The sequence below is a fragment of the Monopterus albus genome, unplaced genomic scaffold (assembly GCF_001952655.1).
Source record: "Monopterus albus unplaced genomic scaffold, M_albus_1.0 scaffold63.1, whole genome shotgun sequence".
Taxonomy (NCBI): domain Eukaryota; kingdom Metazoa; phylum Chordata; class Actinopteri; order Synbranchiformes; family Synbranchidae; genus Monopterus; species Monopterus albus.
The window spans coordinates 1,091,380-1,106,030 of NW_018127943.1; the positions used below are offsets into that span (position 1 = coordinate 1,091,380).

Genomic DNA, 14,651 nt, shown 5'->3' on the forward strand with positions numbered 1-14,651 from the left:
ATATGTATGAACATGTATTGTAACAATATCCACTTTATGTAAAATATTAGTAACATGAAAGGTGGGTTCAGTGAGCGGGGCACTTGAGCTCATCTAGCAGAGATGCAGGGCTGTGTCAGACGAAAAGGTTGAGAACCACCTGTTCAGTGCAAGCACAAAAAGTGTGTGTAGTTGAAACGAAGCATTCTGATTGTGGCTTGGTGTGACTAAAATGTTCACAGGGTGTGTGCTCCTGCCTCGAGGAAGGTGTGATTAATGAGGAGTGTTTTGGCCAGTTACTGCAGGACTGCGACCATGAATTGATGTCCCTGCAGGAAACGATGTCAGCCTGTCAAGCCCAAAAAGAAAGCTCAGTTGGACTGCTCACTGATGTACCAGCTCTGGAGGTGAGGTCTATTAAGTAAAGTGACCTGCTGAATCATGTACAAGCTCTTGAACATTTTTATTTTGCCTTCCTTCTACATTAAAGCCATGATAGTCATTTATATAAAGGGGCTTGGGAATTTTCTTAATAGTTAGCCACCGATGACACATCATGTTTATCAGTCACTCTCTCCATCTTTCAGGCTTTGTTGCAAAAAGTAACAAGTGTAGAAAAAGACCTTTTGCAGCTTGTAGCACTCAAGGACTCGCTCACATCCAGTTCCACAGCCGAGGCCCAGGCCAGCCTTTCGCAGCAAGTCACAAACCTCCAGAACCACAAGAGGGTGCTAGATAGTAGCATCAGAGAAAAGCTGACACTGCTCAAAGAAAATGGCAACCAGAGAGTTCAGCAAGTGAAGGAAGAGGTGGCCTGTGTACAGGCAGCACTGAAAGACCTGACAGAAAATGTGCAAATGTTATATGGGAACCATGAAGTGTCACCTGACATTAGCCAGCTCAAACAGCAATGGGGTACTATACAGGTACTAGTAAAAGATCTCATACAATGTTGTTTTACTGTATAACAAGTTCTGGAGTACATGCTTTACTTCATCAAAGAAGCATTGATTTCTTTTTCAGCTGTGTGATACCAGGCTGACAGAGTTGGTTGCGAGACTTTACAACATGCAGAAGACGGGAGAGTCGAAAGAAATGCTTCATGCAGATGCTATTTTGGCTGTCGATGCAGTTACTAAAGACATTGACAGGTACTCGCTCCTTATCCTCAATAGAAAAGCTGCTAGTAGTAGTAAACCTTTCTTGTTCTTTACCTTTATTTGTTATTTTAAATAAAAGTAAAGGTGCCAGAGCTTATTTAAGGATTTTTCAAAAGCATGAAAGGTTGTTAAAAAGTCATTTCCAACATTATTATTAAAATCTATGCCAGAAAAAAGGGTGTGGGGAAAGCAAATCTGTCTTTGCAACAGCAGGTAAGAGGGTTGATGGGAAATGTGATTTGAACGCCTTCAGTATCATTTACAACTGCAGTGCAATAATGGCTACCTGATGTCTTTAAGACCAAAGAACCATGGTTTATTGAAACTACACTCTTGGTAGATGTAATTTTTTAAAATGTTTAAAATAGTTGTATAAACTCGTTCTCTCTCTCTTGTGCTCTAACTGTAGTATCAAGTCCATTTTTCTACAAAAGAAGCATGAGTGTGCAGAAAGCACTGCTGTCAGGGTGAAACAGGCCATCAGCCAGCTGCAGCAGTGGAGCCGAACAGTACAAGCTCAGCCATCATCGCCCAGCCAGGTAAACACAACAAGGTGTCCATTCATTGGTCTTCTAATCAAATATATTACAACACAGATTATATAAAGAAAGTGTTTGTGAAACAGGCTTACCTGTTGCATTGCTATACAGCCACTGAAGTGTTCTCGATTTTAACTGACCCCTTCATGTTTTTGTCTGTTGCTTTGAACTTTTAGTTAAGGAGCAAAAGTACAAGGCAGTGAGTGGTTCTCATGGATGCATAAAGCTGAAACATCCAGCCTGCACTTTGTGTTAAAAGTGCATGATTTTTCTACCCCACATTGTTTTATAGAGCTGTTCATAAATTCCACAGATCAGTCCTGTGTTCTTACCTTGTCCTCTATGTGGTGCACAGTGAACGTAATAAATAGTCCTCACAGGGACGATGGTGCTTATTTCCTCGATGGTTTGCTCTTTGGCAGTACTAAAGATCACAAACATGCTGTGACTCATCTTTCCGTCAGCCATACTAGCTGCCAAAGACTCTTTAAGCATTAGCCCAACCCTGGCCTTAAGATGAACAATAAATAAAGTAATGCCTATGAAAATGCTTCCAGAGGATGAATCATGACTAGCAATGACCTACTGTAAGAAAAGCCTCAAGGCTGTAAAGGGCTTCTTCACACAATATGGGTCAATAAACTAAATTATCTCTGAGTACATCAACACTGAGATATAGTTTACCTGTGATAAGGTCTTGTGAGTTGTTTACCTGACTGCTCTTACAGGCAGCTCTGGATGAAGGTTTACAGCTGCAACATTCTCTCCGTGAAGTGCTCTCAGAAAAAGACTTCCTGCTAAATTGTTTGGGTTCAAAAGTATCCAAGTCATTGGAAAAAGAGGCTTCAAATGCTCTCAGTGAAAGTACACTTGCCCTTGAAATGCTGTCAAAATACCTGGTGAGTGTTCATTTTTTTCAGTCATGGAATTTTACATTACAAAACAATGATGATAATATTTGTGATTAATAGTTTGGTTCAATTCCACTGGTTTCTTAGGTCAGTCAAGGTCCTAGTGATTTAGACAATGAAGATTTGACGGGTGAATCTGTTGAAGAAAGTTTTAGAAGTGAATGTGGTGCACCACATTCAGCTCCACCTGATGAAAGTATGGTCACGTGTCCTCCAGCATTTCTTTTCCCTTCTGCAGATGACAAGATGGAAAATTCAGGAACTGATCAAAATGACAACAAAATGAAAAGCAAAGGTTGTTTGGATTTGACTGAGCCCATCACAAACGCTTCAGGAGAATCTAATGTGGTAGCTGATGCCACAAAACAAGACCAAGCAGAGAGTCTTATGCAAACATCCAAAGAACAGACCTTTGTACCCAATCATGTCCCCAGTGCAGATATCCCAGAATTTTCCAACTCAAAAACCCAACAACAATCACAACAGTTAACACATGCAAAGAGTTTAACAGCTCAGACAGGCACAGCCAGTAACAAAGATGTCAGTTTAGCGCACTGTGTCACATCCCTGGTCGGATTACCATCCACAAAGCCTGACAACATCCTCCTTTCCAACCCTGAAAATGTGTTTGAGCATTTAATAGCACAGTCACAGATGTTTCAAGAACAAGAGAAACACTGTGAGGACCTCAGAACGACTCCCAAGAAAGTGTTGACAGTTGTGTTGGAGATGGAGCCACAGGACATGCAGATAAATGTAAATGTTGGTCCAGACATACTAGGATGTTCTCAGAAAACAAAGCTGTATGATGCGGAGCTCATGGCTGTTTCAGGCACAGACTCTACCGAGAAGAAATCTGGACTGCTTATGTTAACTGGTCCTGAATCGGACAAACCAGACTTGAAAAAACACAATTTAGCAGCACAATCTGAGATATTTAAGGCAGGTCCTGTTGTTCACCGAGATGAGGATATCAGTTCAAATAAAGTGTTTACAATAATGTTGGATATGGAGCAAAGCGAACATGATTGGGCCAGCACCTTCGATTCACTCAGATGTTTGAAGGGATCAGAGCCGTGTGATGCAAAGCTCTCAGACGTTTCAAGCACAGGGATTCCTGAGAAAAAATCAGGGTTGTTCACAGCATTAATCAGTCCTGAATCAGTGTTGAGAAGCCATTATTTAAAGAGTCTTAAATCACATGTGTCTCAAGTGGAAGACTCCCTGTCAGAGAGTACAGAGCTGGAGGAAGTAAAATCTACAAGTGCCAAATTGTCATCCACAGAAAACTCAGATACCCATGAATTAATGCGCAGTGAGGTGCTGAATTCCTCCAGTTCATGTGAAACTTTTTCTGAATGTCAGCTTACTGGTGCACATGCAGCAGAAACAAAGTTTGTGGCTGTCAAACCAGAAGAAGTGACAGATTTCTGTCACATGGAGGAGCAAACGGTAAGCTCAGTCCTGTGCACTGTGGAAGCTTCAGTGCAACTTGGAGATACCTTAACTGAAATGCAAATACCTGCTGGTGACAGTAAAGAGTTGATGGGTGCTGACACTGCACAGAGCACAGATATAGGACATGCAGAGATGGCTGAGGGAGAAGAAGTAGAAGAAGCAAGTGACCCCAAATGTCCAGAGTCTAAAGATTCCAAAATGGTACAAACACAAGACAGTGCTTTGCTGCTAGAAGAAGAGTGTGACTCAGGCTTGCCCTCATCACTAGAGGACACAAGGGAGATGCAGGAACAGGTAGGTTTGACATTTACAAACCAGCCTGTTTTCCATCTTTTAACCTCAGAATAAAATGGCTGCATGTTTACCAAAACTTGGGTATTTCTGACATTTTGCAACTATAATTTTATGCAGAATTTTCTCTGGATTTATTCCTCTCACATTTGGCATTTGAACATCATAAAGTCCAGTCATACAGTTCTGTCATTTTTCTTTCTTTGGTGCTTTGCTCATCCAGTGGAGAGAAATGTATTTTTTTCATGACAAATGGATGACATCCATATTGTATTTGCCTTCTTTTCTGTGCTTTACTGCATATCACAAGACAAAATGATACTATACAGTGTGTAACACATGCTAAATTGCATGTTGAACAGTGGAAATAAGCCTACTGACCATACAGTGGGGAGAAGAATTATTTGATCCCCTGCTGATTTGGTAGGTTTGCCCATTTACAAAGAAATGAAGGGTTTATAATTTTTTATCATAGGTTTATTCTAAAGGATGGAGACAGAATATCAACAAAAATCCCAAAAAAGCACATGATACAAATGTTATAAATTGAGTTGCATTTCAGTGAGTAAAATAAGTATTTGATCCCCTACCAGTCAACAATAATTCTGGCTCCTGCCGACTGGTTATGTGCTCATGTGGTGTCCAAATTAGTCCTGTCAATTTAAGAAGGTGCTCCAGTAGCTTCCCAGGCACATGAGAAATGAGGTTTGTAAGGCAAGAGGGCAAAAATAATGTCACTGTTGACATATAGAAAAACTGAGGAAGTGCTCACATCACATTCGCTGTCAGAAAAAAACTGCATGAGATAATAATAAAAGATTACAAATATTATACTGTTCACTTGTAGTATGAAAATGGTTTTACATTGTTCAAGATTTAACTAGAAATATTAAAGTGTGCAGTTACAATGTTCAGAAATTTACTTTGAAATGCTGGTAAGAAGTGCTTATTTCAGACTGTAGTTAAAAATACACTTAATTCCAGAAAGAAAAGAGTGACACACTTATTAGTTGCCACTCAAAGCCTTTGCATTGGTTATGTGCACTTCACTGTTTGCTGTAATAAGCAGTACATTCAAATCCTCTCCCCGCTCTACCTACAGCCCTGCTACGACACACACCCTGGTTGTGCCCAACATATTTTTAAAGGCACCTCCCCTGTTTGTAATCTTGTAACCTAGCAGTTCATGTCATGTTTTGCCCTTTCTAGCCAAGTTGTAACAGATCTGATAGTTATTTAAAGAGGCAGCACTTCATAGATGAAGAAACGGATTCTTCCTTCTTCAGGGCAGACTGCGCCCTACTTGGACACATTCTTTTAAGTGTACTGACTTGTTTGGCTGTCATTTATACAAATATTTACAACTCTAGTACAGGGAAAGAACAGGAAGCGCTGTTATCTGTGAACAAACATGGAGAAGAAGGCAGCTAAACTATGATAGCTACCCCTGTCTTGTCTGTCTGCAGCCTGAGATCCAAGAAGGCATGGAGGCTGAGAAGACTACGCTGGTTTCGTCGGCTGATCTGGGTGCTGGAGACGCAACAGGTGGATCATCAGAGTCCTGTAAACGCAGGTCCACCATGCAGGATATTTTGTCTGAGATAGAGAGCTTGGTGGAAAGAAGGAACATAAATGTGAGTATGAGCTGGTTTTATTTAAAGAAAACATCTCTGACTTAGATACAGAAAACTGTAGTTTCATGTATCGCAAAACATGTTGCCATGTGGTAATTAACTGACGGAAAAGATTAGAGTAAGAACATCATTCATTCACTGTTCATGCCACAAATTTGTATTCTGTTGTTGCACACAATATAGCAAAAGGGCACTGAGATGAAAATTAGGTTTCAAGCGTTTCAGTAATATGAAGTGCGTACTGTAGCTCTGTAAGCAAGCAGTCGGTTATACCTACATGGAACAGAGAACAGATTGGAGTAGCAGCATGTACTCTGATGTATTCCCATGATGCTGCAACAGGACTGACGTGAAAGATGGTGATTTCCTGCTGGGTCATTAGTGGGTCTAATTTACAGCTTTACACAGTTTGTGGTTTGTGCTGTTGCAGTTTGAACGGTTCTTGACTTGACGTGGTGGTATGCAAATTTGGAAAAACAGATCATTATTCCCACCATCTCCTCAAAACATTCCCGCTGAACATAATCCTGGCAGCAGTTGCGTTTCCCCCCACAATGTAATTGGGTAAACAAGTTAATATCTGTATGTATTTAGGAGATGGGTTTTTTTTGGTTTTATTTTATGCCATTTTTCCTGCCAGTAGGGGTTCAGGCTGTTTTCCTTCAGTACAGGTGTCCCATTCATTCTATTTTGGTTATGTTATAGAGGACACCACACATGGATTTAAATTGGTACCTGAAGTGCTGTCCTGGTGAATCAGAGATTCAACTGGTGCGAACAGTCCAGCGGGTTCTGGCGTGCCGATATCAGCCAGCACAACTTGATGTCACTGCTATGGCCAAACAACTGCAGGAGGCAGAGGTACGTACCGTACTACTGTACATTTTACTTCATTGTTTTTAGTTATGTACCAACTTGAACAAAAGAACTTCAGTTTTGTTTATTTTACAAAATATAATTAACCAGTATTTTTTTTTTATACTTCAGAATGTAATGCAGTAATGCAGGAAAATTGTTGAATCTGCTGTCAAGCCTGATTTGTTTACTGCAGGAGTACAGACATTGTGTGCAGGAGCAAGTAGCTATTATCAAAGGCATTAGTGCTGCCAGGGTTTGTGACCCAGATGCCTTGAAAAGCGCTGAAGGACAATGGAATGCAGCACTGCTGGATGCCTCTGCCACAGTGCAGGTCAAAGCAGCACAGCTGGAGAAGGTCAAACAGTATCACAAACAGATGAAGATGATCAGAGCTTTCTTGGAGGTTGTAGCTACAGAAAAAGAAAAATCAAGCTTGTGAGTAATCTTGTGATTTGATAGTAAGCTTTTGCTGTACTTGTACCCTCACTGATAGAATTTATGTGTGTGTATAAGGTGTACTCATTTTATTTTGTTGTGTATTTTGTTAGAAATGCTTTGGGAAGCAGTGCTGTTCAAACTGACAAACTCCACACCCTGCTGCAAACCATGAAAGGGAAGAAAGGTATGATGGAAGAGCTCCTCCAGTTAAGAAGCCAGTTGTCAGTCCTCTTGAGTGACGCTGAAAGTTTGGCTGCTCTTCTTGCCCAGCTTGGAGATGTCCAGGAAGAATGGAGGCTTTTAGAAGGAAGCATCAAAAGAGCCCTGGGGCATGCCTCAAATTCCACCTCACAGTTCGTGCTACTTATGAAAGAAGCTGATCAACTTAAAGCCAAGCTTGAAGCTCTTCAGAAGTCCAGCTTTCAAAGCAGTGACAACAAAAGTGATTTAGAATTAGTTTGTCTGACCACAGACCTTAAACTCTACATCCAGCTTTATCTAGACTTACAATCCCAATCAGATGCTCTTGTCCATTTCTGTCTAGGTCAGAAGGAACAGGGTGAAATCCAACATAATCTTCAAGAACTGGGGTCCTTGCTAAATGTCACCAAGAGAAAGCTTGACACATTTAGTTGTAGAAGCAATTCATCAGTTAAGGTCAATAAGCAATTACAAGACTTAATCATATGGGCTAAGAAAGCAGAAAACCATATCTCTATTGGGCAAAGGTTAGCTCTATTCCCTGAAGAGGCTCATATTCAAATTGTTGAGATGAAGAAATTCCAAACTGATATTTTGTCTAGACACTCAAAGTTGCAAGTACAAGTTGAAGAGCTGAAAGACCTAACTGCTGACACGGAGAAGGAGGAAAGCAATCAAGTATTAAAGACAATAGAAGAACTGTATGAAGCCGTTGCTGACAGTGTGGATCATGTTCTTGACAAGATGAAGAAAAATCTGCGGGAGAGGCAGAAACTGCTCATTCAGTTATCGAGCTTGGACGCCTGGCTAGCAAAAAAATATGCAGCAAGAGACCCCTGCACCCACATTGAAAGTGTTTCCAGAGCTGACATCCAAAAGCTGGAGAGTGAGCTGGAGTGTCACAAGTTAGACACTGTGGAGATAGAGAGCCAACTAAATCTGCTGGAGGTAATGGCAGAAAGCTGTAAGGACATATCAGTAGGGCTGAGTCCCGGAGAGAGCCGCCACCTTGTCAACAGACTATCAGGTCTGTGGATGCAACTAGACGGATTGCTAGCTCATGAAAAAGCAACCAGCTGGGAATTAGAAGGGCTGATTCATGAACAGACCTTTTCCGATGAGGAATTATCAAACATCCAGGGTAGCTTAAAGATAATTTCCACTGATTTGAATCAGCAGAGATCCCCTTTAAAACAAGAAACCCTTTCAACTATTGTACATTTGAAGCACATGCTAATGGAGCATCAATGTCAAGTACAAGAGCTTCAGCACTGCCAGGAGGACAAGCGAAGTTCCCTGCTGTACACCATTGGGGAACTGCAAGACAGATGCAGAGCTGTTAGTCTCATTGCCTTTGAGCAAGACCAATATTTTCACCTGAGGAGACAAATGGAGGAATCTATGGACATTGCCAAAGAGCAAATGCAGCATATCAGAGACGACACAATCAGTATGGATGAGAGGTTCACACTATGCCAAACACTCCTTGTTGAACTCCCTTTGGCAAAGACTCTGTGTCAAAAAACAAGTGACCAACTGGAAGCCATAGCTCATGAGCTGCTCCCAGCCGAGCTAAATTCAGAGAGGCAGAGAATTCACAGTACCATGGAAACTTTACTCTCCTGGGAGCATTCTGTCACAGATGATATCAAAAACCTTGAGGCCAAGCTTCTGTTTGGTTTGCAGTTTTCTATTGAACTTCCTGCCTTAATTGATCTTTTCCAAAGAACAAGAGTGGAGCTGGAAGCAGCCAAACCAGTCAGTCCAGATGAAAAAGCAATAGATGATGCACTGCAAAAATACTGGGTCATTTGGAGAAATATGGAGTCTGGGATGAGGGTATTGGAAGGTCTCGGAAGGAAAGAAAAAATTAACCTGAAGAACTACAAAGAGCTACACTCCTTTAGAGATGCAGCCATGCAGGAGTGCCGTTTACGAATGGTACGCTTAAATGTTCAGGGTCGAGCCAGCCTACTGTTCCTTTGAGTCTTTTTAACTTTGGTGTGTTATTTCTCTAAACTTTGATTATGTCACATGTATCCCACAGGAGAATCTATCTCAGGCTCGAGAATCCTTGAAAGATTATCATTTGGCAGCTCAAGGAGCAATAGGCTTCCTTCGTAATGCTGAAGCCACATTCTTGTCAGCTCCTGGGGGGTTTTTGGACTGTAGCGAGGAACAACAGCAGACCCAACAGGCTCTAGCAGCTCTAGAAGATGGATTTCAGGCTTGTAGTTGTCACCTTGTAGAACTGGTCCCCCAGCAACCCTGCCTCTCCCGCCCAAAGATTGAGCAGCTCCACATCAGGATTCTCAGCCAGTTGTTGGTGGGAAGAGCTGTACTTGAGGCCCAGGCCCAGCTTAGGCTGGAATCCCTGCAGAGGTACTGGGCTGATCTCAGTTCCTAAAAGCACATCTGTATACCTTTTTATCTTTTGATGATGTGATTGTTTCTTGTTCATAACCTTAAAAAGTAAAATCATCTAAAAGACAAATTTCTCACAGGTGTTCAATAAGACAGCAAAGCCATAGGAGATTCCATGAAGATGTCCAGCAGCGTCTCTCTAGGTTTGAGGCCAGGCTTTCGGAATGTGCTGCTACACAAGTGACGTCGTATGACAAATGTGTAGCTCAGCAAAAGAGAGCTACAGTAAGCTGATGTTGATTTGCAGGTTTTAACATTCATTTGTCCATATACACAGAATCCACTTTTTGACAATTTGATACCTGTTCATGCCTTTACTAGTGGTACAGGAATACTTTTTTGTTTGTTTGCATGCAATTTTGACCTTAAGCTTTCATCTCTGCACAAAGCTAATGATGGAGGATCTCCACAGCCTGTCTAGGAAGATAGAAGAACTGAGGGCTGGATGCCCAAGGCGGCGCTGTGGGGTTGGTAAAGACAGTGAGTTGGGCGCTCTCTGGAGGCGCTGGGCATCGTTACGACGAGGTATCGGCCTCCTAATGGCACATACTGAACAGAAAGGAGAAGAATGGAAGGATATCACTACAAGTGTGAGTTTTACCAACCACAAATCTTTTTTTTTTTTATGCATCTAAATATAAACCTAATAAACATAAATAATAGAAACAAACAAAGGTAAAATTAAAATGGTAACCAATCTGTTCCTCTGTATGTAACTTTTGTTTTGGTGAGGGTTACAGAACTGAGGGATTGGGCTTCATAAAGCTGTTCTATTGCTTTCTGAGACAAAATTGAATGATTGTAACACAACATAAAGTGCAGGGAAAATGAATATATAGCTAATATTTTCCTCAGATGGAACAATGTTGCAGTATTTTGGCCAGTCTTCAGGCTGAAGTGCCAGACTCCTCCACTGTGACCTCCACTCAAGAGGAGCCACAGGAGCTTCTTGCTCATGCTGAGCTGCACCAGGCTGGTCTGGAGCAGGTACAGCAGGCCTTAGCCTCCCTGCAACATCGACTGGAGCACGCTCTGAGCTTGTCCACCTCCCAGGACCCGATCAGTCCAGGACCTGCTGGCAAAACACTGGTGAAGATTCAAGAGAATGTCAGGAGGTGGGATTTGTTTAACATATATGTGGAGAGTGAGTATTCATGTATATCAGAGATGCTGAGATGATACTGTTTCCCACAGCTTAAAAGAGAGGAATCTGCTGGTGGTAGCTGCAGCTCAGGCAGAGGAGAACGAGAGACTGCAAGTTCAAGACAAGATAGAGGAGGTGGAGAAACATGTATCTGCTACTCTTCTTATGCTGGAAGCATGTTCAGATCCAAGCAAACAACAGGTCAGGTTCACTTTTTTATGCTTCAGAATCTTGAAAACTGGGGTTTAAGATTTTGCTGATAGATGAAGTTAAGTTTAAAGGTTCAGAGATTTTTATTGTCAATTCACTATATGTGCAGGACATACAGAAAATCGAAATGCCGTTTCTCTCTCATGTAGTATTGAGTGCGATACCATTTAGGAACTAAAATTGAATAAGTAGAATAAAATAGAATAAGAAACTGGATTAAAGAAATTAGGATAAAAACGATACACCCTATAGGCTATGACTCAAACCGTGTACAGTCAGTGACAGTAGTGCAAACAATAGCAGAAAGATTGTCAGGTGGTTAGCATCACCAGGGCGTTGGTGATGAGGTGCATAATAGCATATGAGGTGTATATGGACAGTAGTGGAAATGACCAGCAGCAGATATGATGGTAAAAAACAGTCAGTAGCAGGTTTACATATAACAAAAAGGCTTGTGCAAAACAGCAGGGGTAGTCTTTGTCTGTTCTGTGGTGGGTTATGGTCCAGGGGCAGAGGCGAGCTTAAGAAAGGCTTAAATGGCTTAAGAAAGCCATATATGAGATTTTGTACATACAATATGTGGGCAATAAACCCTTAAGAGTGTCTTTTAGCCTGTCTTCTTTGAATGTCTTTTGCTGTCGGGTGCAGCTGTAAGTTACGTGTACTGTAGCTTGACATCATGCTGTGAGTGGTCTTTTCAAGTACTGTGAAAGATTTTGGTAAAATGGTAAATGGACTGTATTTATATAGCGCTTTTCTCACAGTGTGTTGCACTGGCCAAAGCGCTTTACAGGAGATCATACACCATTCACCCATTCACACACAACATTCACACACAACATTCACACACCGATGACGACAGGCTGCCACACAACGGCGCTAGTCAAGCCACCGGGAGCAATTCAGGGTTCAGTGTTTTGCTCAGGGACACTTAGGCATGCAGGGAGACCGGGAGCCGAACCACCAACTTGCTGCTTAGGAGACGACTGCCCTACCTCGGGAGCCACAGCCACCCCATTATTACTTAAGCTTACCATGAAGCTTAAACCGGAAAATAATCAAATCTGTAAAGGAGTCTAGAGCTTTAGAGTTTAGATCTGACCCTGTCTCTGTTTCCTGTATTTTCTCTTCCTCATGTTTCTCTTGCATATCTACACTGACAGGAGCTCAAAAAGGATTTGTCCTCACAGAAAGCTAAACTACAGTGTATCATGGAAGGTGTGAGGAGCAGATATGCTGAAATTCCAGCTGATATCAGCAGAAGGTTACAGGTCGTTCACCTGTCTCTACAAAGATCAGAGGAGAAGGTAACGGGAAGCACGAATCCACCCTTACTATCGGATGAACTCTCTCTCACCAAAACTGCTCCTTTTTTTGTGTGTGTGTTCATTCTACAGCACATAGAAAACAGCAAAGTGGTTCAGAACCTGGTTGGACAGGTGGCGGAGTTGAGCTCTGGCCTTGAGAAAGTAAAAGTGTTACTGGAACAGAGAAGTCCCACAGTCAGCGAAGCTCAAAATGTGCTCAAGGTGTGTGTGTTTCTTAGTTTGTTTACTTGTGTGCGAATGTTTGAACAAGTCTGAATGCTTCACTCTTTAGCAGTTGATAAAATATACCGCTGTTGTTTTTTAAAAAAATCACCTTTGAATCACATTAGATTTTAGCAGTTGGCGTCAATGCATTTGAAGTCAGCTGTAGTACAGTAAATTAGCAACTGTTTTGTTAATTATTTAGATCATGGTGATGCATTTCTCACTACTATTTTACAAACCATACAATCGATGAATGGAGAAAATAATCAGCAGGTTAATCCATAATAAAAATAATCAGTAGTTGCACTCGGATACAAAATAGTTCAGCAGAGCTCCACCTCTAATAGAATAGGCTACTTTTACAGTCAAATCCTGTTTGTACATCAGTGCATAAGTGATAGGCTGTTAATGTAATAATATGTAACAGTATTTCTGCATTGAGTAGTCTACTGTTACATCTAATATGTTAATTAATAATGCTTAATTTTACTTAACACTTCCAAAGCAGGAATTGTAACAGAGTAGGCTACTTTTACAGTGTGATATTAGTACTTAAAGAAAGGATAAGAATATTTCTGCTATTACTGTTGCTAACATGCAAACTAATGTGCTTTCATAATAGAACATTTCAAAATCATGATTATAATTCTGATTATTCTTTAGGGTCAATCTAGCGCTGCAATCCAGCTCAATCAAGTGGCACACTCACATGCAATAAAAGACCCTTTTGTTTTCATTCCTTTGAGGGTCGTTGTAGGTGATAGTAATTGTATAATACCGTGAAAATCTCATGCCGTTCCAGCCCTTCTTCGGCGTGTTTCATACTGTTCATTTGTTGTTTTCCAGCGTGTGTGGGATAATTTAGATGCATGGCACAGCTGTTTGATGCTCTTGGAGAGCGAGGTGCAGGATCTTGCAGAGGAGCAAACAGATCAAGTCCACCTCCTCATGGACCAGCTCACAGAGCCATTGCAGCTCTATCAAAAAATAGCACAGAGGGCTGAGCAGCGCACCTCCTTCCTCAGCAAGGTCGGGCATGCTGCATTACATTTATGCTATATTGTACTTTACCGAATACATTACAAGTACTAATGCGAGGTCTCAAATACTATGGAACTGGAACCATTTATCAGACTGTAATTATGTATCTTAAATGCATTATATCACAGCTGCATCAATGTGGAAATTGCTTCTAAAATAAAAATTTAAAATGTATTAAGAAAACTTCCACCTTGCTTTTACATGTTCTTTATTCCTTTGTCAGATCCCCACCTCTCTCCAGGAGTTTGAAGACATCCTTTGCAGCGCCACCTGCTGGTTAGACGAGGCTCAGTCCTGGCTCACTGCTCCCTGCTCATTCACAACAGCCAGAAGCCTCCAGAGTCATGCAAACTCCCTACAGGTCTGTGACACCAAGTAAAAAGCAAACTTGTGAAGTTCAGCATATTGACCACAAGCATGTTGGCTTTAATTTTAAACTCTGAACTCCAGCTGGTCCTGGATGACTCTAAGAGGATCAGGGACACCCTGCAGGACTTCAGGCCAGTGCTGGCTGAGATCTCTGCTGTGTGTGACATCCGTGCACAGGAGGGGAGGCTGGACCAGAATGACCAACAAATCCAAAAAATGCAACGCAACATCCTAGGGCCACTGGAGCAGCTCTTGCAGACTGTTGCAGTAAGAATTTTAAAATAAGGATTTGGGATTTCCATAAATTTGCTGTAGATCTTCAGGTTTTTAATTGCCCCAAACAGCATTAAGAAGAAATTGCTGGAATGCTATTTTACTAAATTAGATTCCTCCCACTTATTTTGTGCAGAGAACATTTTCTTTTAGTGACCACTGGGGCAAATTAGCTGAGTCTGTGGAATC

At 41.5% G+C, this 14,651-nt stretch overlaps 1 protein-coding gene across 1 annotated transcript in view; it reads left to right on the forward strand.

Annotated features, from left to right (window-relative positions):
* Window positions 1-14,651, forward strand: part of LOC109962288 (nesprin-1-like) — a 53,264-nt gene that overhangs the window by 24,486 nt on the left and 14,127 nt on the right. The window contains exons 37-56 of the mRNA XM_020603868.1: window positions 222-386; window positions 567-905; window positions 1,003-1,130; window positions 1,549-1,678; window positions 2,407-2,577; window positions 2,677-4,341; window positions 5,805-5,972; window positions 6,678-6,833; window positions 7,024-7,265; window positions 7,379-9,410; window positions 9,517-9,851; window positions 9,974-10,118; window positions 10,283-10,483; window positions 10,749-11,008; window positions 11,088-11,238; window positions 12,411-12,554; window positions 12,645-12,776; window positions 13,626-13,808; window positions 14,044-14,181; window positions 14,271-14,456. Of these exons, the coding sequence (XP_020459524.1) occupies window positions 222-386; window positions 567-905; window positions 1,003-1,130; window positions 1,549-1,678; window positions 2,407-2,577; window positions 2,677-4,341; window positions 5,805-5,972; window positions 6,678-6,833; window positions 7,024-7,265; window positions 7,379-9,410; window positions 9,517-9,851; window positions 9,974-10,118; window positions 10,283-10,483; window positions 10,749-11,008; window positions 11,088-11,238; window positions 12,411-12,554; window positions 12,645-12,776; window positions 13,626-13,808; window positions 14,044-14,181; window positions 14,271-14,456 (7,071 nt within the window). The remainder of the gene's footprint in view (window positions 1-221; window positions 387-566; window positions 906-1,002; window positions 1,131-1,548; window positions 1,679-2,406; window positions 2,578-2,676; window positions 4,342-5,804; window positions 5,973-6,677; window positions 6,834-7,023; window positions 7,266-7,378; window positions 9,411-9,516; window positions 9,852-9,973; window positions 10,119-10,282; window positions 10,484-10,748; window positions 11,009-11,087; window positions 11,239-12,410; window positions 12,555-12,644; window positions 12,777-13,625; window positions 13,809-14,043; window positions 14,182-14,270; window positions 14,457-14,651) is intronic.